The sequence below is a fragment of the Crocuta crocuta genome, unplaced genomic scaffold (assembly GCF_008692635.1).
Source record: "Crocuta crocuta isolate KB4526 unplaced genomic scaffold, BGI_CrCroc_1.0 scaffold62, whole genome shotgun sequence".
NCBI classification, from domain to species: domain Eukaryota; kingdom Metazoa; phylum Chordata; class Mammalia; order Carnivora; family Hyaenidae; genus Crocuta; species Crocuta crocuta.
In genome coordinates, this window is record NW_027529173.1 from 7,357,377 (window position 1) to 7,383,270 (window position 25,894).

Consider the following 25,894-nt stretch of genomic DNA (forward strand, 5'->3'; position numbering starts at 1 on the left):
AGTTTTAAAAGCCCTCATGAAATCTTATAGTCTGTATTTGTAAAACATGAGAAAATACACAAATGTGTTTGTACACATTTACATATGGGTTTGGAAATATATCTGTGGGCTTTAGCAAAGTAGCATTTCTCTCTTTTTTACCTGAGCCTTCATATTCTTTAACATTTAAGTTAAGCTTACCCCTCATGAGGCCCATAGGATTTTAAATATGGTCAGAGGAAGGCAAAGAAAAATTACTATTAAGATGATGTATAGGAAGGTATCCTTAAAGTAAATAATTTATTAAAACAAAGTAGATATTATTGTTAATAGATATATAAAACTACATTTTGAAAATTAATGAAGCATTATTTCCTGTATCTGACGTTCTCATACCATACATAACCTGATATACTTTGATAATAACCTGTTGTGTGTCCCTATATTATAAATATTTGTTTAATTACTTAACACACCTGACTACTAAAGTATTTGTAAATAAATCAGGAGGAAATAAAAAGAAAATTAACAAAAAGTTAACATTTTAAGGATTAGAGTATAGTCTAAACAGAAAAAGCTGTCACATTCTAGTCAAGAACTTCTGATGATAACATTTCCCTCAAAGAGAATTTTATATTTTTAAAGCTAAAATTGCAGTTATTCTAAATGTTTATGGCAATTTTAGTATGAGAGATGTATGGGAATGAGTAACTAAACCATTTGTTATTTGGTATGCTGGACAGCAAAATGCCGAAATGCAGACTCAGTCATCTATTTTTAAAATATTACAGAAAGATTTTGAAATGATGTTCTTCTTAGGAAACAGTTGTTTAGAATTTTTTATAACTTCAAAATTATAGCTTATTTATGAAGTTGTGAAAACAGCATGGGTAAATATGATCCACAAGTCCATATTGATTTAATTCAATTTATTTGAAACAAATAGAATATTTCATCAGTTTCTAATGTAGCAGTAAATTTATTTTACCTGCATTAAAAGTATTTTCATGAATTTAAGCAGGTTAAGAATACCTAATATACTTCATAATCATATTCTTAAATTTCTATTTTGGGTTTTTAGTAATATGAGATGTTTTTGGAGCTTAACAGGAGAAATCCATTTAGGGTTTCAAAGTAGTAGACCTATATTCCAAAACTGTGTTTCCAGTGAAAGCCACTAGATGGCACGGCTACATCATTTAACAGTTACAGATCGACTTAAATAGGAGATGGAATTTTTCCTCTATAAAGAATTCTGAGAGTTAATACCCCTTTTCCTTTTTCTTTTAAAAAGAATAAGCTGATAATACTTTAAACTGCCTTTTAATAAACTATATGAGCCGTGTAATTACGGTCACAAAACAGAGCATTTATTTGTTAGAAACTGCTTTTTAATTTCAAGGCATGGAAAGTGTTCTACAAAGCAGGAATGACACAGTGACGACTGAGTGATGAGGGCCTTTTTTTAGTAATTGAGATTTATTTCCTTTTCTGGAGGCAGTTAATGTGTTATGTTATTACCTGTAGAGAATTTGATTCATGATGCCATTTTCCCCTCCCCCCATTCCTCCCCTCAACACTTTTGCTAATCAAATTGGAAATCTAGAAGCTTTAGGTTGAATCCAGCCATTTATTGCGCAGTGGTCTTGTTATGTTGTCCTATATATTCTTGTCTTCTGTCAATTATGAGCTCAGGGAGTAGATTCTAATTGATAGTGCTTGTTAAATACCACAGTGTATTTGAAAGTGACTGCGGTGTACTAGCAAATTATACAGATAAGAACATTGTCCTGAGAGAGAGATCCTTACTTGTAATGCAAAACAGAACAGTTGTGATTTCATTGTAGATTATTTTTTTCCATCAACACACTTTACATATTTACCCTATTGCAAATAGTATCTGCTTTGGCAGCAAAATCAGAAATATAATTTATCAGAACCTGATTCTATATCAAATGCTAGAGAATAAGACTGATTTCATTTCTATTATAAGAAGTCCATGAAACTTAGCATACCCAATATGGAATGGTACAGTCTCTTACATCTGAAGGAAAGCTGAGAGTTTGGGTGGCACTTGTGATTTTTATTACACCTGAAGCAGAGTCATTTATTTATAAGGTAGGTATCTGTTGCAACTGCTCATTTACACCATTATGGCTAACACAGAAACAATCACAGAAGTAAAGGAGAGCAAGGCTGTTTTCCAACAAAACGTTATTTACAAAAATAGGTTGTTAGTCAGATTTTACCCAAGCACCATAGTTTCCTACCCCTTATCTATTCTGTCACTAATCTGTCATATTAGAAACAGAAAGAGTATTAGTCTATGTTTAGTCATTCAGGAGAACGGAGTCTAATATCTTTTTGTTTAGCTCAGACAACCCCAGCAAAAACCTGTGGACTAATGAAGAGAGAGTACGGTAGCAGTGAACTTTATCAACTTCATCTTTACATTGGCTCTGTTATTAATGAACTAGGTCATTTTTGTGCCAGCCAGTCATTCTCTCTAGATACAAAAAAAAAAAAGAAGCTAGGTAAGAAATTCCCTTTCCTTTTCTAATATTCTTTGAATTCATATATTCCTTTTTTTTTTTAGATAAACAAGATAATTCATAATGCTCCAATTCCCGAAACCTGTAATCTTGGATCATTACTAGATTTTTCAAAGAAAATTCCTGAATTCATATTACCATAAAAACAGAAATACATATCTAAGTAGGAGTCTGGCTTAAAATAAGAATACTTTAACTTCTTAGTCTTAGATTGTAGTGCTCACATCTGACAGGTATGGCTTTTGAATGAGTATATGTTTTCATTTCATTTTATGTGTTCTCAGAATCCTGGACTTTAAATACTATACGTAATGTAAACTTTGCTGTTGATCAGAATGTTTTAAGACACATTTTCAGCTGACTCAGCAAAGTAAAAGGAACCTTTTGGTGTGCCTCCTAATTTCTGATGAAGTCTATTTCCTGATGAAATTTCTGAGTATAATGGAGAGCCGAAGATGATGCATTCTTAATAGACTAAGCTATATTTGGAAAACTAATGCTTCACACTCTATTTTTTAAATTTAATTTGGTTGAGCTGTTGTTCTGCTGTTTATACATTGCTCAATCTAGAAAGGAATTATGAAGCTGGATAAATGGAACAGTTCTTGAGATTGCAGACTGGGTCATTCAGGGAAACTGAGTAGGTGTGATTTGCGGTTGAATTTGCATTTGAACCCAAGATGGCAGGGCCTGAGCTTGACTTTTAAAAATGGGATCTGGAGATAAGCAGTTGATTGCAGCTCTACTCAGAATTTTAAACTGTCTCCGTGCATTCTCTTTGCCCAGCCATGAAGTAGCTTATCCTTTTGTCTTAAAGAACAATTTCTTACATACTGTAACTTTTTGGAGACCTTGAGCAGAAAAGTAAGGTAATTTTAATGGTCCTTATTACTTAAAGAGTTGGGATTAATTTGCAACATTAGCTCTTGAAAGTGTTTTAATTGAAATCAGCTGAAACAGACAGGGATGTGGCTGGGTATTAGGAGCATTTTGGCTATGGCATTAGTCAGTTTTCTCCTTGAGGTCTTTTGAAAAAATAAGATTACTTATAATAGCCCTGGTTCACTTGAACACTATATGTGATCTTGGATGTATTTTGGGAGAAACTAAAACTTTAGAAATCAATAAGATCATGAAATAGCTTTCAAAAAGTTCCAAACAACATTCTTGCCTTTGAAACCTCCTTCTGACTTCTAGGGAGTAAAAAGGGAGAAGGAATCTTGAGCTCCTTCTCTGTGGGAACTTGCCTGTGTTTTATTAAGTAGTTCTCTGTCCTAATCAGTTCACAGAACTGAACGACTACATTTATAAAATATAGTGTTTTATAAATACCAGGAAGAAATTTCTACCAAGAGTGATATCTGACAATGAAAAACTGAGAACAAATTTTTTATGAAACAAAGTATAGTAAATCTACAAACATCCTTCTCAAGTCTTTTGGCTAAAACATTGGGATGTTACAACTCAACCCAATGATAGTAATAATATTTGCTGTTTATATAACACCAATCTTCTGAGGAGTTAAATTGACTTCACAGGTATTATATAATGAAACCTCACATCACAGCCTGAGAGAGGAAATTAGGTGTTTTCATTTTATTAGAGAGGAAAATAAGATGAAAGGTAAAATGGCTTATCCACATTCTCATAGCAGGCCAGGAATCAAACCTTCTGGAATTCCTCATCCTTTCTTGTTTAAAAAGATGAATTCTTTTCTATGACAATAAATATTTATTTGCAATAGAAGTACTATTAGGAATATGTTCTACTGGCTGATAGAATATAATAAGGGACAGATTCTCCCTGTCCCCCACTAAGTTTAATAAGACAAACAAGACAAGACATGAAAATATAGAGAGCTAAAGTATAATTTGCACTGCTGAGAAATAGTTGGCTCCTGGTTTCAATTTCTTCTCTTGAAGACACATACATATTTCATCCTTTGCATATTTTGGCAATGTATCCGGTTAATAGCTATAAAGCTATTTAATTTGTTTTTTGGTAAAGTATTTTATGTCTGGGTAATGGATTTGTACATCAGTTGCAGCCTGTAACATGGCTAAGTGTTCTGATTGACAGAACACCCACGTTCAGACTTGTTTATTTTTTGATAAGGAAAATGCCAGCTAACTTAGTCCATATGTGCTCTTCAACAGGATGAGGCTTATTCACATGTAATGGACATTCATTTAAAAATAAAATGACAAGAATTTTAAGAACAGTAATACATATGAAAATTAGACTTTTTTCTTTCCTCTTTTCACTTAAGAATGTTTGTTTAAGCTGATTTTATCTATATCTATATATTATTTCTATCTACCTATCTATATCTATATCTATATCTATAATCTATCGATCGATCGATATTAAATTAAGAACCCCATTACTTCAACTTTTCACTCAGGATGCCTTATTCTTACTTTAAGGAAGAGAAATTTTAAAATACTGTTTAAAAAACAGCAATGCTAAACAAATGTATAAAATGTTCCATTCCTATAATACCATTAGTCTCATGACTCAAACAAATTAGAACTGGGTTCAGAAAGTACTATAAACACTATTTCTTATTTTATTTTATTTTATTTTATTTTATTTTGAGAAAGAGAGACCATGAGCTGGGAGGGGCAGAGAGAGAATCCCAATCTCCACTGTTATGGAAGAGCCCCATGCAGGGCTTGAGCTCATGTAACCATGGGATCCAGACCTGAGCCTAAATCAGGACTCAGAAACCTAACCAACTTAGCCACCTACATGCCCCTATAAAAACCATTTCTTGGGGCAACTGCGTGTCTTAGTCGGTTACATGTCTGACTTCAGCTCAGGTTATGATCTCACAGTCTGTGGGTTAGGGCTCTGTGTTGGGCTCTGTGCTGACAGCTCAGAACCTAGAACCTGCTTCAGGTTCTGTGTCTCCCTCTGTCTCTCTGCCCCTCCCTCATGCATGCTCTGTCTCTCTCTCTCTCTCTCTCAAAATGAATAAATGTTAAAATTCTTAAGTTGTGGAAGAAAATTAAAACACCAATATCTTCTGATGCTCTCTCCACAACACCCTTAGCATAACCACTTGTGTTGAGAGTTTGTTTGTCCAAAAAATACAAACAAACAAACAAAACAAAGCATTCTCAGGAACTGTGAGGGCTCTGAGAGTTACCCTACTTGCACATTAGCAAGTTAGCTTGCTAAAGTTTCATGTATGTTTCATGTGAAGAGGGCATGAGGTACCTGCGTCAGAAACAAAGGACTTATTTACTCACAGCAGAGCAAGCAGTAAGAGCTGCATGTTTGAGCCTATAGTTTTGGCCTATTGTCTCACACAGGTGATGGAATATAGTCCCAAGGAATCACTGTGCACAACCTTGGAGCTTGGAACCCCTGGCTTCGGGCAACTAAATCTTTTATAACGTGCAGTAAACAAACCTGCTTAACCTTTTCTTAGAAGAGAGAGATTATTTTTATTATATGGGACAATAAGTAAAACTGCCCTTTGCTCTGTATGTAGATACATCTCTATTGTCCAAGGATACTTATTTTTCAAATATCTGTGAAAAGATAACCTGGAAAAAATGATATTCCTTCTGCTTACAAAATGTGCAGAAATTCAAGACACCCATGGAGAATTATCTCCCAGGAAACATTTTCATTAATGTTTCATATTATGATGCAAATTTGACATTTCTGGTTCTAATGTAAGAGTTAGTTACTATGGATTTAATCAAGTATTTTAAATCTGGTGGTTTGTCTCTTCCCTGGAAATAGGGAAAGGTGTTCAGAAAGCATTATTATTAATATTTTACTATCAACAGATATGAAATGATCTGGACATGTTTATATTGTCCCACCACTATGGAAAACGTATTCATGTCCCAGCACACGGTAGGTGATCAAAAGGTTTTATTAGGTGAATGTGTTCTGAAAAATATGGTAACTAGGCTAACCTGAAAAGTTATGTCCTATAATGGTTTCTATAAAATAAGTGATGCCTAAAATTAATCTGAGTTAGATAGAATTTGGTGAATGATATACAAGGGCGGCAAGGAAGAAAATAATAGTAACAAAAGTAATGGTATTTAATGATTTCATTTAGTGGCTTGACCTTCTTATAAGGAATATAAGAGATTCAAGAGCATCTTAGTATTTTATTTCATTCTGAACAATATAGATGTAATTAAACACCTATTAGAGAAATAGCTATTATGATATTATATAGTTTTACTTAGAAGAATAAATCAATATTATAATTGTTGTAAAAATGTGAATTAACTTAAACTTAAGATTATTACAGCAAATTGGGGCACCTGGGTGGCTCAGTCAGTTAAGCATCCAACTTCAGCTCAGGTCATTATCTCACAGTTCATGGATTCGAGTCCCGCATCGAGCTCTGTGCTGACAGCTAGCTCAGAGCCTGGAGCTGGTCTCCGGATTCTGTGTCTCCCTCTCTCTCTGACCCTCCCCTGCTCATGCTGTCTCTATCTCTCAAAAATAAATAAAACATAAAAAATGTTTTTAAAGATTATTACAGCAAAAACTACAGTGCTTGTTATAAATAAATACAGTATTATAGTTTTAATATTTTAGCACCTTTCTTGGAGATTAAAATCATTCATATTTTACAAAAGAGGAATAAACAAAATGATAATAATTAAGCCCTTAAAAAGTTTATCTTTTAAATTTTGCTATTTGTGACATACAAAAATATACTAAAGTAAATTCTAAGATGTAAGTAATCCCCTATTGAAATCTTAAAATAACACCAATAACTTACCTTTAAGTAATTGTTCTTTCCCACCTCATATCATCCCATTTCTCTACCTGCTTTAAGACCCACTATCATGATATTTAAATATTCCTACGACTAAGCAAGGGTTAACATTCTTTCTAAGTTTTTATTTGTCAGGCTCTTCCACTCAAGAAGAGTGTTTTCTCTTTCTTTATTTTACTTCCTTTCTGGAAATGTTCTAAGGATAAAATTTTCAAAGGCAAGGCAGGCATGTCTTCGTTCTTTGGGAGTGCTCAGTTTGGCAGGTCATTATGATGGTTTGGGACACGCTGTTGAACTGTTGACATTAGACAAGAATGTGTGCGTTGCTATAGTATCTGAGATGTGTTAGCAGGATCTCATTCCACTAGAGCACATGTGTTTTTCTAGACTCTTTGGCGATCTTGGAGAAAGTCAGGGATGAAATAACAGATTGTCTTCAAATGCCTCAGTCCAGCTCTGAATTTTATTGGCACTTGCATATTCCACTGTTTATTTCATTAAGTGAAATCTGTTTCTCTTACTCCTGCGCAGAACGTGAAGGATGACGGACAGCATGTGTGGCGACTCAAGCACTTTAACAAACCTGCGTACTGCAATCTTTGCCTGAACATGCTGATTGGTGTGGGGAAGCAGGGTCTCTGCTGTTCCTGTGAGTATGTTTACTTTGCCTGGATGTCATCACCTGGAGAAAAGGTTGATTTCATGGAAAGTCTTATCTGTAGATGGAGACCTAAGAAATCATTCCGACCCTTCCTGTACCTAGGATTTATGATTCTCCGCAGTCTGTTCCTAAATGTTTAGGTCTCTCTGCTGTTAACTTTATTCAGTTTTGAGAAATCTTCTCCGTGAAAAAGAGCAAAGGACATTTTCTAATTCATTAGCCATTTTCTTTCCATTGTAGCTTGATTTATGTATGATTCCCATTATCTGGGACTATTACGAAAATACTGACTGTTTACTCATATTTTTATCTTATTCATATTTGTCCTTTTTTTCCCCAAGTTAGCTACTTAATTCACATTGTCTTCCTACAATGAGACATTTCTTTTAGTTTTTAAAAACAATGAAATTATGGGTCACCTGGGTGGTTCAGTCGGTTGAGCTGCCGACTGTGGCCCAAGTCATGATCTCCCAGTTCATGGGTTCGAGCCCAGTGTTGGGCTCTGTGCTTATAGCTAGCATAGAGCCTGGAATCTATCTTTGGATTCTTTCTCTCCCTCTTTCTCTGTCCCTCCCCTTGCTCGCACTGTCTCTCTCTCTCTCTCAAAAAAAAAAAAAAAAAGAAAGCAAAACAAAACAAAAAAACAATTACATTAATTGGTTACTAATTTGCATTCAAATAAGGATGAAAACTAATCTTAAAGTTCAGGCGCATAAGTTTTAAGGCTATAATGAAGAAAACCTTCATATATGGTTAATTAATATTGGAAATTAAAAGATTGACAATTCTTGAGTTGTGGCCATTCTTTCCATTTCAGTACACTTACCCTTACAATTTTCATTTTATTCTGTTGAGTGAGTACTAACTATTAAAATTTTCTGGTAGTATAGGTAACAATTAATTTATAAAAGTCACCTAAGTCTTTTTAAATAAACAAAATTTATGCCTAGAAATGTTTACATTATCTATTGCCCCTGTTAAAACAGGAATATTGTGTCCTACTCAATAAATATGGCATTGTCAGTCCAACAATTTGTCCAGCCATCTCCTTTTCTGCTTTGTATGAAGTTAACTGGAAACTGTAAAGGTTTTTTGTTTGTTTGTTTGTTTTTTGAGAGAAAAAGAGTGTGTATGTGAGCAGGGGTGGGGGAGCAGAGAGAGAGAGAGAGGGAGAGAGAGTATCCCAAGTAGACTCCATGCTATGGCTCCATGTAGAGCCCAATGTGGGGCTTGAGCCCATGAACTGCGAGATCATGACCTGAGCCAAAATCAAGAGTTATATGCTAAGGCAACTGAGCCACACAGGTGCCCCAGAAACTGTCAGGTTTATTAAACAGATCCCATTTTATGTGCATTTATATGAATTCTAAATTTTACTTGGCTTCCATATAGCCATGTTGGATATTGATAATCTGATATTATTTTTAGGTAGCATCTTCTTTGGTAATATATCTGAGAATTGACTCCCTCTTACATGTACTATTTGACATTTTAAACAATGTTTTAGTGCCCCATTTAAATGATATTAATAAAGTTATATGAAATTGCCATATGTCACTTCAGAGGGCAGTTTCTAGTGGCCACATATGAAAGGCTAGTTATCATAGAACATTCTTTATGTACAAAGAAAGTAACTTGTTTCTTAACTTTGTTATTTTTTAAAGTTTATTTGTTAATTTTGAAAGAGAAGGAGAGCACAAGTAGTGGAAAGGAAGAGAGAGAGGAGAGAGACTGAATCCCAAGCAGACAGTGTGGAGCCCAATGTGAGGCTTTCAAACTCAAGAACTGTGAGATCATGACCTGAGCCAAAGTCAAAAACATAATGCTTACCTGATGGAGCCAACAAAGTTCCCCTAAACTTTGTTATTTTTAAGGAAAAGGATTTTTCATGGCAAATTCTATTTATGGGAGCATGTGAAGCAAAACGATAATTCACTGTGAGTGCTGTCAAAGAGAGAGGGAGAGTTGTGCTCACAAATTTTAACTAACCAGTGTGGCAAATGCAATACTCAACATTATTACCATTATGGAAAGGAAGAAAAAGTATCATTTTTTCCTCAGAGTCACCAAAGGAAATAAAATTGTGGATATTTCAAAAACAGATTTACTATATAAATATTATGTGGATTTAGTATTGTTCACTCCAATTCTATGTAGTGGTTTGTTTTTGTCTTATTGAGGGGGCTACATGGTCATTTCTTTATTTAGTTTTTATTCTATATATTTATATAGTTAGAACTCTTTTAGAATGGCTTGTTCCTTTTGGACAAGCAGTGCCATGATGGCAAGTAAGGGATAAACTCATACTGAAGGCCTGGCATGTATGATGAAATCTACTACTCTCTGGAAATGGACTAATCAGCCATTTAAGGTTTAGATAAATCAATAGAGAAAATAGCATAAACTCCTGGGCTTTTATTTCCATGCCCTCCAGCTGCTCTCATGCCTATACTTTGTAAAATATAGATCTCTTCCTTCTAGCAAATGACACCAAGCCATTTGGCAGTCATCAATTTGTCTTTAATATTTCTGTCATCTGGGAATTATTGTGAAAAATTTGAGTGAGCCCTGATTTAATTAAGCATTTCCTGCTATGCCATGACAGAGGAGTCTTGGTTTTTCACATGCATAATATTTCCTGTACTAATTGGCCTTTTCTATTCCATGGTAAAAACAGTCAACTTAGACTTTTACTTGATGTAGCTGATTGGATTGATTAGGGAGCAGTGGATGTGGAATGAGGTTCTGTTAATGTCATTCTTTCCCTATAAAATTGCAATCAGGACCAAGATTATCTCTGAATTTGTGTACATGTTTCTTTTCAGTTTGCAAGTACACAGTGCATGAGCGCTGTGTGGCTAGAGCGCCGCCTTCTTGCATCAAGACGTATGTGAAGTCCAAGAAGAACACTGATGTAAGTGTATAGCTGTACTTGGTCTCTTAGGGTGATGTTGACAGAAGCCTCCTCTTAGCACAATGTTCTTGTTCTATTCTAGGTCATGCACCATTACTGGGTTGAAGGTAACTGCCCAACCAAGTGTGATAAGTGCCACAAAACAGTTAAATGTTACCAGGGATTGACAGGACTGCATTGTGTTTGGTGTCAGATCACAGTGAGTAACATTGGAAAACAAATCTCTAGCCTTCACTCACAATGATGACTCTCCAAGAATTTTATCCTGGATGATTTTCTGGAATTTTAGACTAAGTCAGCATAAAACTGTGGAAGCTTCTTATCCCATGTGGCTCCCAAAGGGATAAGTGTCAGAGTCAGATTTGTCCTCATAGAATCCAGAATTTTAGAACTACTGACAACCTTAGAGATTATACCATTATGTAGGTTCCAGTGGTGTTCCAGGGAGCTCAAGAAGTTACCAGGAAGGTAACGAAAAGCCATAGCTAGGGGGTGGGAACTGCATGTGGGATATAGTCTGTATAGAACTCAGCTGTCCCTCCATCTACAGTGCTATTTTGTAAGAAATTTCTGTTTTATATGTTGTAAATTTATTTTAATGATAGAGTCTATGGACTTATAAAGGCTAGAAATTTGAACAAAGACTTAATTATATAATGAAGACCCTAAGACCAAGAAATGTAGCTAATTGATGTTGACCACATGGCTAGGTAGACATGCAGATGGGTCCATATTTTAGTTCTTGATGCTTCTAAGAACTTATTTTGTGAACTTTAAAATATGTTGTTGCCTTGTTTCTTCACTTATATCATAATTTGAGGGATAAGATTTTACATGTGTTACATGTGATGTTTATAGATATAAACTCTAGTCATTATAATGATATTGACAATTGAGGGGCGCCTGGGTGGCTTAGTCGGTTAAGCGTCCGACTTTCACTTAGGTCATGATCTCGCGGTTCGTGGGTTCGAGCCCCGCGTCGGGCTCTGTGCTGACTGCCAGCTCAGAGCCTGGAGCCTGTTTCAGAGTCTGTCACTCCCTCTCTCTCTGACCCTCCCCTGCTCACGCTGTCTGTCTCTCTCTCTCTCTCTCCTAGAAATAAATAAAACATAAAAAAAAAAAATTTATAATGATATTGACAATTGAGAAAGAAGAGATAAATTGGTCTTTTCTGGGAAACTTTAGGATTCTACTTGGTTTGTATAATTTGAAAGCCAGGTTCAAATAAATTCTTGAATAAATGCAGGTTTTAGATGATAATGCTAGTATTTTCTGTTTAGTTTTTGGAAATTACTGGGACACCTAGGTGGCTCAGTCATTTAAGCAGCTGACTCTTGATTTCAGCTCAAGTCATGATCTCACAATTCATGAGATCAAGTTCCACATTGGGCCCTCTGCTGACAGTGAAAAGACTGCTTGGGAATCTCTCTCCCTCTCTCTCTGGCCCTTCCCAGCTTATGCTCATGTGTGCTCTTTCTTTCTCTCAAAATAAATAAATAAACATAATTCCTCAAAATTAGGTAGAATGCCATTTTTACAGTATAGTATGAAAATATTTACGGAATTTTTCCCCCTCCCTTACACACGTCTTGATTTTGGTTTTCCAGCTAGTATATGAGTGTTCTTGTTATAGGAGAAATTGTTTGTGCTTTTGTGCAACTAAAACAGTAGGAAGCACTCGTCCAGTTAAACAATTTTTTTTCTGTAGCGCCCCTGAACACCATACCCCACAAACCATTTACAAATTTTCTTAAACACACATACACATACACATAGGATAATGAGAAAAACAATCTGTGACTTGCATTTCAAAAATACAATTATGTACTTTTTTTAAATGAGCAAATTTTCTTTAATCATTTTCAGCTATTACTTAGTTAAATTACATTTACATTTGAAATTTCCTCAATTTTGAAAGGCAGTTTTATTCTTTTGAAGTGTTTGGTTATTAAAATAAAATGTCTAACAATGATTTAAATGACACATATGGATTACTTAAACATATTGAGTCCTCAGTTTTAAGAAGACCACAACTATTTAATTTTAGAAAATTTGTGCACATTATATAATATTAAGGTGGTTTTTTTTTTTTTGCTAAGCATATATATAAATAGATAGTTTTTGTTTCAAATCTTATAGAAGCCTGTTTCCATTATTTTCCCTTAATAGCGCGTCTTTCATTAGTTATATATTTACTTTAACATAAACTGAATTGGGAGTCTATTAGAATTTATTTCTTCTTTGTCTTTCAAATTATTTCCCATTCTTCATAAGTTTCAAATGTAATGTTTTAAGTTTATTTTTCTTCCCTTTTTTAATTTCTTAAAAAATTAATATCGTTGAAATGTGTACTCATCTTGAACACTCTAAAACTATGCATTGCTAATACAAAAGCTTTTGAACTTCTGTAATTTTCTTTATTTGACTGATCTCTTCCTTTCCTTTTTTAATCTTCATGAGGAGTATCTTCTGTCCTTTCCATTCTATGGAAATGACTCATATTGAAATTACCATTGGTAGTAGTCTCTTGCTTGTACTCAATGAATCTTGAAATTATTTTCTTCTTTATATCCCATTTTGTTTCCCTACCTTTCTTTCTTATGTTTTAATGTTCCTCTCATCTGTGACTCCAAAAATCTGCATTGCTACCCCAACCACTTATCGGTCATACGTTTATAGTTGATCAGAATGTTGGCCCCAACCTTGTAAGAAATTGGGTCTTACTTTGTAGGAAAGAGGTTGTTACCTCTGAATAAAGCGTGAGGATGGAGAAATGTCTGTCATGCTACTGGAAGTCAAAAGAAAGCCGGAGTAGCCATACTTATATCGGACAAATTGGACTTTAAAGTGAAGGCAGTAACAAGAGATGAAGAAGGGCATTATATAATAATTACAGGGTCTATCCATCAGGAAGACCTAACAGTTATAAATGTCTATGCCCCAAATTTGGAAGCACCCAAATACAGAAAACAATCACATACATAAGCAATCTTATTGATAAGAATGTGCTAATTGCAGGGGACTTTAATAATCCACTTACAGCAGTAGATAGATCAACTAGACAGTAAATCACTAAAGAAACAATGGACCTGAATGACACATTGGACCAGATGGACTTGACAGATATATCTAAAACTCTATATCCCGAAGCTATGGAATTCACTTTATTCTCAAGTGCACATGGTACATTTTCTAAGATAGATCACATACTAGGTCACAAAGCAGACCTCAATGAATATATAAGAATTGAGATCATACCATGCACGCTTTTAGAACTATACTTTTTAAAGTCTCAGGATTTCATGTCCAAATCAGTTCAGACAACATACCCCTAACATCTTATTCTTAAATAAAGATCAGTGCATACATGAAGATGACCTTGTCACTGTGGCAGAGCACAATAAAAAATGTAAATGTCCTCAAATCCTTTAATTCTGGTGCACTTGGGTGGCTTAATCGGTTGAGCATCCCACTCTTGATTTTGGCTCAGGTCTTGATCCCAGGGTCATGGGATCAGACCCCAGGTTGGGCTCTGTGCAGAGGATAGAACCTGCTTGGGATTCTCTCTCTCTCCTTTTCTTTCTCTCTCTCTAAAATAAATAAATTGAAAAAAAAATCCTTTGGTTATGTTTAGGAAATAAGGGAACAGTGAGGGTTTTAAGTCAGAGTCAGAAAAAAAAAAAATTCAGCCCTCTTACTAAGCTCTGTGAATTCCTGAGGTCTCTGGTGAACTTCAGCCTTATTTTTTCACAAAACATGATCTCTAGAGGTCCTATGGGTATTTGGTTCATGAAATACATCTTCCACATTTTTATAAAGGTCTCATCTATCCAGAAGAATTTGTAGCCCTCTCAAAAGTAAGCTAGCCTCAATTCACTTTTGGATTTTTAATTGTAAGCAATTTTAGGGAGATGTTTATTAACTTAATGATGTTGTACCTAGGTTAAATATATTTAACACAGACTATTTATATATTCACTCAATCTATAGTTTCTTCTTGAACTTTTGTATGAAGATTTTAGTATAAAATTGATTAGTTCTCAACCAGTGCTTACCTGCTACTACTCATTGCTTTTAAACAGACTGAATCTACTTTCTTATGTCTTATGCTTCCCAGAAAGTGCTATTAATATAGCACATAGCTTGCAGAAGTTGTGAAAGAGATGTGGCATCAGCAATGCTGAGCTTTAGGGAGACCTAGTTGAATGGAGTCTGTGGGGAATAGATTGTAGAGAGAAACAAAGAGCATGAAACTTGGCTTCATTTCACAGGTATCCCAAAGGCCATTACTTTCTTTTATGTTTACTTTTGGAAATGAGTTGAATCTTATAAGTCAGGCTGATCAGATTCTTAACATGGTCACTGTCCAACAACTAAGATAGTAGGTGTGTAATCTTGGGCCAAACAATATATAAGAAGCTGTGGGCACTTACCTAATTTGTAAAATGTAGTTAATGATACTTACCTTGTAGGATTGTTAAAAGAATTAAATGAGTAAAAAAAAAAAAAAATCTCTATAGATGTGTTTAGGGCAAGACCTCACACATAATAAGTGCTCAGTAATTGACAATTATTATCATAATGAAATCTTAGTAAAATATCATAGAGTCACAAAATCCAACCCCTGTTTCACAGAGGGCACTCCATGGTTATTACTCATGCCCTTTCTCTTTCACCTCTGGAAGGATCTAGTTGCCCAGTCTAAATCAGAATAGCATCTGCATATTCTAAAATCATCCAGAAGCATGTGGTCCTGAATCTCGCTAAATCCTAGACTAAGCTGATTTATTTATATTCACAAAAAGCAACAATTCCAGCTCTCTTTTTTCTGTCAGCCATGGCATCATCGTGCTTGTAGTCATTGGAAATAAAGTTAGAAATCCATTTCTTTTATTCTTGTCTTTCACCTTTCTCTCATATATTCAACCTATCACTGAGCCTTGACATTTCCTCCTTAAAATATCTCTCTCAGATTTGAGTTTTTGTATCCATCATTCACAGCCCAAGTGCAAACTCTTAGCACCTCTCAACTAGATTAGAGTCAGAATCTCTTGGCTTATCTCCCTAACAGAAGGTACTTTTCCTATAATGCAGGCTGCAAACCACCTCCAGAATCATCTTCTGAAAATACTAGTTTGTTATCATATGCCACCTTCAGCACCCTATAATAGTTCTGTGATAATAAATGCAGCCCTCACTTCCTTTTACCCGACCTGCTTTTCATTTCCTCAAATATCAGCCCCAAACCTAAGCACATGACGTATATGTTATTCCTTTCTATACACAGCCCCTACTGTAGCCGTGCATAGCTGTGGGCAGCTCCTTGGGAAGGCCATGCTTCCCTCTTACCTGTTATTTTGCTTACTCTATTCCCTTGAGTGTACCCACCTTGAATTCTAACTGTACCTCACAAACCAAATTAAGTTCCATATCTTCCTTGAAATTTTCCTTGACACTAATATTTCTCCCTCTTTTGTGTTTATACTTTCTACACTTTGAGTCCATAGCACAAGGAAAGACTAAATGCCCTCCAGTGGATTCATGTCTACACACTGAAGTTGTGCACACTGCCAGACTGCAATGTGATTGAGTTCCCGGTCAGAAATAGACAAGTTTTTCCTAATCACCAGAAGTGCTTAATAGAGTATTGAAGTCAGAGGAGGTCCTCAACAAGTTCACTTTAATCAGTGATATACTAGTTTCATTACTGTTAAATATTGAATTTTAAATGCACATCTTAAATTCTGTGTTGTAAAAAGATCATCTTATAATACCTAAATCTGCATCAACTATACAGGTAAGTTTAGACAAATGTTAAAGGTAAAAACTCATTTTAATACCTCCTCTTTAGTCAGCACTTATGGCTTCTTGAAATGATACTTTCTTGTAGATTATAATGTTGTAGATTATAAAGTTAAGCTCTTAGAAAACAATTTCATCTCCTGTTGCAAATCTAACCACTTAAAAATAAAAACAGAAAGCTCCTAAGTAGGAATAGGGTAAACTATCTTCTAGCACTTATGCAACCATTTTATTGCATTTTTATAATTCAATCAGTTATACCAAATATCTTCATTTGTTCTCTCTACCTCTCCTCTTTACATTCTCAGATCCTAAGATCCCACTGTTTATATGTGTTCATTTCTGTTGAGAATTTATTTCCTTGACATTCTATTTAAAACAAGTTGAAATTTGCTCCTGGTCATGGTAAAATGCCCCAGGTCAGGTAGAACTCCCCAGGATAGGAGAGTGGTACATTTCATTTGAACTTGACTAAAGAAAGCCTATATTATAGCTCTGAATTATTTATTTTTAGTATCTTGTAGCACTACTACCTTATTAAAATATTAGGCCACCATGGGTAGTGTTTAAAGGTTTCCAATACCTTTCCAACAGGAAGATTTATGCTTTAGCAAAAGGTGGCATTAAAGCAGCACCATGCAATTTCAAAATGTTACAGACAAAAGAATGTATAAACCAGCAACATTTTTTTTCTAAATCGGGTCACTTAGTTTTGCTTTGGAAGAATGACTTATCTCTCTTCTTTTCATCCAAATTAAAATGAAAATGTATTCTTTTTATTTTTCCTTATTTGACTTCTTAGATTCCAGTGATTTCTTATCAATAGAGTACCCCAACTTCTTTCTCAACTCTACTCTGTAAGTACACACACAAATACGTGCATACAAACACATACACACACACACACACACACTTACATTTTCTTTTTCTTCCTAACTTGAGAGAGCTTTTTCCAATAAACATAGATCTGGCTGTAAATTAGGTGCTATTGGAAATTCTCATAAACTCTAAAATTATTTCCAAGTGTTTAATTCACTTCCAGGAAAAGCTGGTTCATATTTGATGCATTTCCTAGATATAGGTCTGATTCCCTTAACTCAAATCAGAATTTCTGTGCATATAATAAAATGACCTATGCCTTAATCTTTAAATAAAATGCAAACACAACCATGAACAAACATAGAAACATTTAAAAGAAGGTAATAGTTTCATATCTGGGGCTCCATTGGCCATTTTATTGAAGACACGGGATTCATCAATGGTCTAGTTTATTTTTATTCTTGATGAGGATTTTTGTATTTACGCTTTTGCTGATTTGGGATCTGGGTTATCTTTAAGACATTTTTGAGTCTTCAGCATCTTATTGACACTGAAAAGGACTCAGCTGTGTCTTTTTCTTATATGCTTGTCTGTAAAATGTCATGGTGACAAGTATAAGCAAATTGTTTTTGTTGCTGGTTATGTTCACTTTTTTTCATTTTTAAGATTGTATTGAAAAATAACATACATACAGAAAATTTAAATATCCTAAGGGTAGAACTCAATGAATTTTGCACGAATGAACACTCCGTGTAACAAGAATCTGATCAAGAAATAGAACATTACCAGTAAGCTGAGGTTTTGGGTGGAGGCGGGGAAGGAGATTTTAAGTTCTGTCATCTTATTTTGTGGATACTTTCTGCTTTTAACAGACTTTTTATTTTTAGAGCAGCTTAAGGTTAACACCAAAAAAAACAAAATGATGTTCACTTTTAATCTTGATAAATAGTGCTGGAATGATAAGTTATTATTATGAATATATTTTGGCTTTCACATTTTACCCTTTGTCCTCAAGTGTATCTCTGAGCAATGCAGTGAATAAACTAGATCCTCTGTACAAATTTGACTTACAGCTTTTAGAATGATGAGAATAATCAGCAGTTCCAATGGTGTCCTCAGTTTTTACACTTTTGGCTTCATACAATGTCATGGTGTCGATAGCCACCCAAATATATTTAGCAGCTTTGGGATTCTAGTTTAAGGCATCATTGCACATTCGTAGTTAATATAGACTTTGCAGTAGGAGAATTTTCTTGCACTGTGTGTCCCTGTTTCACTGACAATCATATAGTTAGCAACTTTCTTATAGACTGTTACTGGCCTATGTTCCTGCAGGATTCTGCCTCGCAGCTGACCAGATAAACCTCAGAGATACGAGCCATGTGACAGGCACACTGGAAAAGTGCTTGCTAACTTCATTTAGCACTTCTACTCTGAAATCCCTTAATCTGGATATGAAGAGTTACCTCCTATGCACGTACTCTGTTCAACTCATCAACTGTGATTCTACTGGAGTCCTTAGTTCTTTTTTTTTGGATGGAAAACAGAGAAAGAGAGAGAGAGAGAAAGAAAGAGAAAGAAAGGGAGCAGATGAGGAGAAAGAGGAGGAAGAGAAGAGAGGGAGCTAGGGAGGGAGAAGAAAGGTGCCATTAAATTTATTTTATGTTTGCCATCTCTTCTTACGTACGGTGACCCTCAAATAATTATACAGAAAGCTCAGTTGTCCTTTACCATATCAGGTGTAAATTGTTGGAAGCACATGGAATGCAGGCCTGGAAGATGCTGAGACCCTCAGATGGCCCTCCCGTGGTCAGTTCTGGCAAGCGATTCAGAGTGCCCTGTCCCTCTGTCCTTAAAGTCACATGTCAGGCTTCACAAACTTTAGTCAAGAGTAAAAATTCAGTGCTTTCTCATTCTGTNGCCTCTACAAGTTAGAGGCTTCTAGAGTCTACATTCTCAGTTTTAAAGAGGTTGTGCAGGATCAGAAAACAGAAGATTTTTTGCTGTGATACCCTGCTAACACATGACCCTTAAGATTGATCATTTGTCTTTGTTTTGGGTTTAGTTTTCATACTGATGGATATATTAGTTTTGTAAGACTGCCGTAACAAAATGCCACAAAGTGAGTAGCTTAAAACAACAGTAGTTTATTCTCTCATAGTTCTGGAGGCTAGAAATTTTAAATCAAGATGTCAGCAAGTCATACTCCCTATTTGGAAGAATCCTTTCTTGCCTCTCCCCAGTTTCTGGTGTTCCTCAGCTTATAACTGCATCACCAAATATCTGCCTCTGTTGCCACATAACCTCTTTCCTCCATCTCTGTCTCTCTATGTCCAGATTTTTCTCTCCTTATGAGATCACCAGTCAATGGATTAGGGCTTCTCTTAGTCCAGCAAGACTTTATCTGATCTTGAATACATCTACAGAGATCTTTCCAAATAGCTCACATTCACAGGTATCAAGAATTAGGACTTTAACATATCTTTTGAGGAAACCACTGTCCATAATGTCCACATTCAAAATTTCAGGGCTGTGATTTATTTTAAGGGAATTAAGTCCAATAAATAATAATATACTTCACCAGTCACTAGTTATATTTTGGAGGAACTACGTATTTTCATTTCCAAATCAGAACGTCTATTTATTTATTCTGTTTCACATGTGGGCTTCACCTTCTTTATCCTAACACTTCTTGCCTTTTGACAAAGATCAGCAGTGCTTGTTAAGAAGATTAAACCACTTTTTGAGAAGAGGTTTACATGTCACTGAGAAGCAGAGCTGCTAATGATGAATGAACATATAAAGGTTCTTTCATTTCATATAATGTGGTCTAATGTGCAGTAATTATAGTCCAAGTAGCCTTAACTAAAGGCAAGGAGGTAGTATGACAGATGTTTTAGATTCAAGGGCAATTTCTAGAAATACCCTTTCAGTAGAGTTCTATCACCAACCATAAATCAACACTCTTTAGGTGTTTATGTTTGATGGCTAATTAACTGCTTACAAGGTAAGTTTGTTTTGGAAATTAATGTAGCCATGACTTCAAGAGTGACTTTTGGTGCAAAACTGAAATAATGATGTGGCTCTGTTTTTAGTTTGAACTAGGAATGTTGCTTTATTAATGTGTATAATTATTCTAAAGTATTCATATTTTATATTAAATTTTATATTTTAATAATTTTATATTAACTTAATATGATGTGGGAGAGGGAGAAATTCCTCGGTGGCTGTAGCAAATTTGTATGATTCCAATGATAACTACCACCTCAATTTTAAAAATCACCATTTAATGCACCGTTATAATACCTTAATTTAGACCTGTGACCAAGATGGATAAAAATATCAGTTTCATTTCATACATGTTGAAAAGTAAATAACACATTATGTGATTATACACTAACTTAATGTAGAGCTGATAAATACAATATAAAGATAAATTTTTATAATCATAATCATCTTCTTATATTTATATCCTGCTCCTACTGAGATGAATCTCTGGTTGCATTTACATATTGAATTACAAAGTTAAAACTAATGATAGGATCAATTATGCCCCATACTGAGCTGTGCACTTTGGAATGACTTTGAGAAAACAGAAGGGTCAAAAAAAAAAAAAAAAGGCATCCACAGCACACAGTGGTTTCAAGATTATGCTAACAGATAAGCAAAGGAAAGACTGTAACAGACAACAATTTGTGTTTGTCAAAGAAATCAGGCTTTATTGGTGTAAAGCCTAAAGTACCTTTTGAATATAGACATTTCTGAGAATTAGAAAATAGGTAGGCTGGGGCATGGAAGTTGCTAAATAGTTTATTTAAGATAGATATAGAAGAGCAAATGTAATATGAATCCCTTTATGACCCTCTTCATTGTTCTTGTAATTCTTTTGATGTATTGTTAATGAATTTGCTGTATCTCACTTGAAATATCTGCTATACGTTTGCTGTTGTCATGCCAAATTTGACAGTGTCCTCTCTCTCCTTTCCTAGCTGCATAATAAATGTGCTTCTCATCTCAAACCTGAATGTGACTGCGGACCTCTGAAGGACCATATCTTACCACCCACAACAATCTGTCCAGTAGTGCTGGTGAGTTTTTCCTTCTCATCATTCTGCTATAACTTGGGGTCTCTATGACTAACTGGTACGCTATACCACTAAATGCTTCCAGAGGTAATTTTCCATTGATCAAGGCCAAGCTCTATAGATCTAAAATAACTCATTACTGCGAAGTAGACACCTTTGCCCACTATATTTCCTTTTTTCTTCATGGCACAATAAACGTTTTAGTAAGGTATGCTCTAACTGAAGCTGACTAAGGCTTTATCACTTAGTCATGCTGCACTTACCAGAAATTGTAGAGACAGAACACTTCTACATTTTACATGTTTTATAGATCTAGCTTCCCAGAATAATGAAGTTATTCTTATGGGCAATTTTGCTGGGGATGCACATTATATATCTGCAACGTTGAGTTCTCTTATCTAGGTCAGAGGCTACTAGAATGAGAACACATATGCTGAAGAAAGTTATGCACTGCCATTGGGTGTATTTTATTTTTTATTAGTGAACAATAAATTTAACTATCTGCAAAATACTTAATTAAATAAATATGCAAGTGGAAAATGCAGTAAGTGAGGTAACCCAGAAAAGAGCAAACCTTGATAGAGAAGCAGATATTCAAAGATAATCTTCATTTTACATTTCAAAATCCAAATTGTTTCTAAAGTGAAACACTTATTTTACAAAACAAACTATATTGTATACATAATGCAATCCGTATTTTTTTTAAACAACATGGAAATTAAGTGGCTGGAACTTTAGCTTGATATAATAAAAATACAACAACTAAAAAATGTTAGACAAATACTTTTCTAAAGGTCAACCTAGAAATTAATCAAATTACTCAATTTGCACCCACTTAAGATTCATTTTGTAATTACCTGTAAAATACTGGTTGTATTTTAAATGTCTTTATTAAAAATTTTATTAAAAACTCCTCATTTTCTCACACTACAAATATAGAGCAAAATAAAATACTTCCAGCTTGCTGAGGATAGCAATAACCAATTCTAAATTTCCTTTCTTCATGTGAGATTCATTAGACATCCTGTAGTAAATAAGATTAATTAAAAATAATGAATGCCATATAAAAATACTTTACATTTTATATAAATTGGGATGCTATTTTACTCTTTACAGTGTTACCTTAAAGAGAAATGATTTGTAGAATTTTTACATACTTTCATTCTTTTTAAAAAGTATAGTAATTTTACTGGTTTTGATTCAGATCTCGGATTTTAACTCCAAAGAGAAGTCCATTATGTTATCCTATCATCTAGCTACCTATGTAAAACCCTATTCAGTTTATTGAGCCAGGGGACTACCTCTTTGGTCCACTTATGTCAACCTCTGGTCACATAAAATTAAGCATGAGATGCATCCATTCTTTTTACACTCTATCTTTTCTTTCTTTGAGAGAATCAAAGGTAAAGAATATGTTACACAAATATTCTTGTCTTTTAACAATCTTATAAACCCTCTCATTGTTTTGTTTTGTTTTTTAAAGATACTCTTGATTCTGAAGATTTATTTTCAAACATGAAATCTTCCTGCAGTTTTAATCATCAGTTATATCTCAACATTTACTATTTTGTCATTTCTTTGGTACTATCTACTCTGAAATATGTGGACGCTATTGACCTTTTCATCCTTCATGAATACCTACCTTTCACTGACTCCCCTTATACCACACTCTCCTGGTCTTTCTTCTCCTGGTTTCTCTGGATACTTCCTTTTTATCTTTCCTGGCTTTCATGACTTCCTCCTGCTCCATGTTGGTGCATCCCTGTGCTCAACCCTCATTTGTCACAGCTCTTCACTCTTAACATTCTTCCCAGTGGAATCTTGTTCATTTAGTTGACTTCATTACCATGTCAATTTATATTCAGTTTACCCTCCATCCATAGGTTTGAATCTCAAACCTATGAAGCTGCAACTTGAAGGTCCCATGTTGTTTTATATGCCCAATATATTATTATTATTATTTTTATTATTATTTAACATAATAATGATAGTTCATATATATTGAGCGTACATACTATACCAGCTACTATGCTAAACAGATTAATTCATTAATTCAATAAGTATTTATTGAATGTCTAGTTGATGCCACATAGTATTATAGGTAGGGAGGTAAAACAATAAAAGCTAAATTAAATCTTTGCTTTTGTGGGGTTTTCATTCTGGGAATAAACAATGACATGAGAAAATTATTTCATACTTGGTTGTATGTTAAATGTAAAAGACAAAATTGAAGCAGGAAAAGAAGAGAAGAAATGTTGGTGCTGCAGTTATGAAAAGGGTGGTCAAAAAGGAGTTCACTAAGGGTATACTTGAATGAAGAGTTGAAGAATGTGAGGGAGTCACCCAGGTGGCTATCTGGGGACAGAATTTCACAGAGGAGTCACCAAGGGAGAACAAGGAAAGATTGAGAGGCAGGAGAAAACTATCATATCTGAAGAGCATCAAGATGAGTGGCTGAGCCTAAGTGAGAAGGGAGAATAATAGTAGAGGAGAAGGTCACAGATGCCATAAAATTTCCATATCCTTTGGGGAAATTTAGGCCATTTTAAGATCTTTAGCTTTTATTTTAAGTGAAGTTGGAAGCCATTAGGGGATTTTGACCAGAAAAGGGAACGACAGGATTTATATTTTAAAAACCATAATCTAACTGTTGAGGGGAACCAGTGAATAGCAACATATGTAACACTTCTCTCTTTTCAGAGAAATAGGAAGCTGGGTCATTGGTGAGAGCAGGGATGGTATAAACTGTATGAGAAGTTTGAGAATTGAGAAGAAATTACACAACAGGCACCTAGGAATGCGGAAGCTTAATAGATCAAGGAAATACTATTTGATTGGCAGGGAATAATGAGTAGCCACTAGTTAATCATCATAGATTTAGAATAAGATCAGTAAACTTGTTTGAGTATATTTCTCTGGCCACATTCAGTCTTATTTCTCTAGTTTCAATCTACCTCCAGGAGTAGAAGAGGTATAACCTAGCCTTAACATGACTATTTTGCTAAATATGATGAAAAGAGAGAGTAGCCAAGGAATTGAGACTCTATACAATAGAACACTTATAAGGATTGGCCATGGAATTTAAGCTGGGAGATAAGGGAAGTAGGAGAATGAAGAGTCCGGTACAGTAATGGATGTTAGGAAGAATATCTTGTGGATCATAGTTGAATCAAAGATTGTTGAAATCAGTGTTACTAGTGTTAGGTTGTCTGAGCGAGCCAGGTAACAAATTGAGATTTTGAAGGGGTTGTGGTTACTGGAAATGATAGGCAAGAATTTGTTTAATCCTCACAGTGATACCATGAGATAAATATTATAACTCTCTCCATTCTGTATGTGAGGAAACTGGGGAACAGAGGTTAAGTAAATTTCCTATGTCATGTGGCTATGAAGTGGCAAACCAGAACAGGAACCCAAGAAGTGTCACTCTGGAGCTTGTGCGCTGACCTCCTCATCCTCACCCTTTCTCCAAATCCTGAAATAGGCCTTCTCCTGTTTGTCCTATCTTGGTACCAGAACATTCATATCCCAACTTTCCTAAGACAGAAACCTAAGAATTATCATTGCCTCATCTTGAATATCAGATTAGTCATTGGGCAGTCTATTCTAATAGGCTTTTCTGTTTTTTCACCATGCCTCGCATGTCACCATCACAAGTTGTTCTCCAGGATGGTCCTAATGGCATCCTTACTGTCTTGCCTCCTATCCATATTTCTTCATTCTGCTTCATGAATCCACTTGGAAAAATGCAATATAATATTTTCCTGCTTAAATATTTTAAAATATTTAAAATACTTTGAGTAATTCTCAATTTGAACTCCAAGCTATCTAGCATGGTGAGCAAGGCTTTAACTAGATCAGCTCACCCAGTCCTTCATACGCCAATTGCCCACCAGAATCAGGGATAATTTGAACTACTGTAGTTGTCTTAAGTACACGTGCTCTTTAAAGCCTTTGAAGGCTCTTTAAAGCCTTTAACATATATAAAATGTTAATAAATCTGCCTGAATCACTTTGCTTTAAAATTTCTCCCAACTTGCTAAGTAGAAATTAAAGGTTACTTTCCTGTCATGGAATAGATACACATACTATTAAGCCCATTAACTATTTAAATACCGATACTTTAAAGAAATTAATGTAGTTGTTCTGCCCATAAAATTGTTTAATCTTTTCTGACTGATGGGCTCTGAGACTTTTCAGTTTTTAAGCTCTCATTTGACATCAGAGGGATAATTCCACACCGTGTCACACATTATAAAACTTTTAACTTTTATTTAAATAGAATCATTAGTTTTTTAATTGTCTATTTATTTATTTTGTCTA

General features: G+C 34.8%; 1 protein-coding gene across 1 annotated transcript in view; it reads left to right on the top strand.

Annotated features, from left to right (window-relative positions):
• Positions 1-25,894, top strand: part of DGKB (diacylglycerol kinase beta) — a 688,394-nt gene that overhangs the window by 193,308 nt on the left and 469,192 nt on the right. The window contains exons 9-12 of the mRNA XM_077757671.1: positions 7,822-7,939; positions 10,777-10,865; positions 10,948-11,064; positions 21,476-21,574. Of these exons, the coding sequence (XP_077613797.1) occupies positions 7,822-7,939; positions 10,777-10,865; positions 10,948-11,064; positions 21,476-21,574 (423 nt within the window). The remainder of the gene's footprint in view (positions 1-7,821; positions 7,940-10,776; positions 10,866-10,947; positions 11,065-21,475; positions 21,575-25,894) is intronic.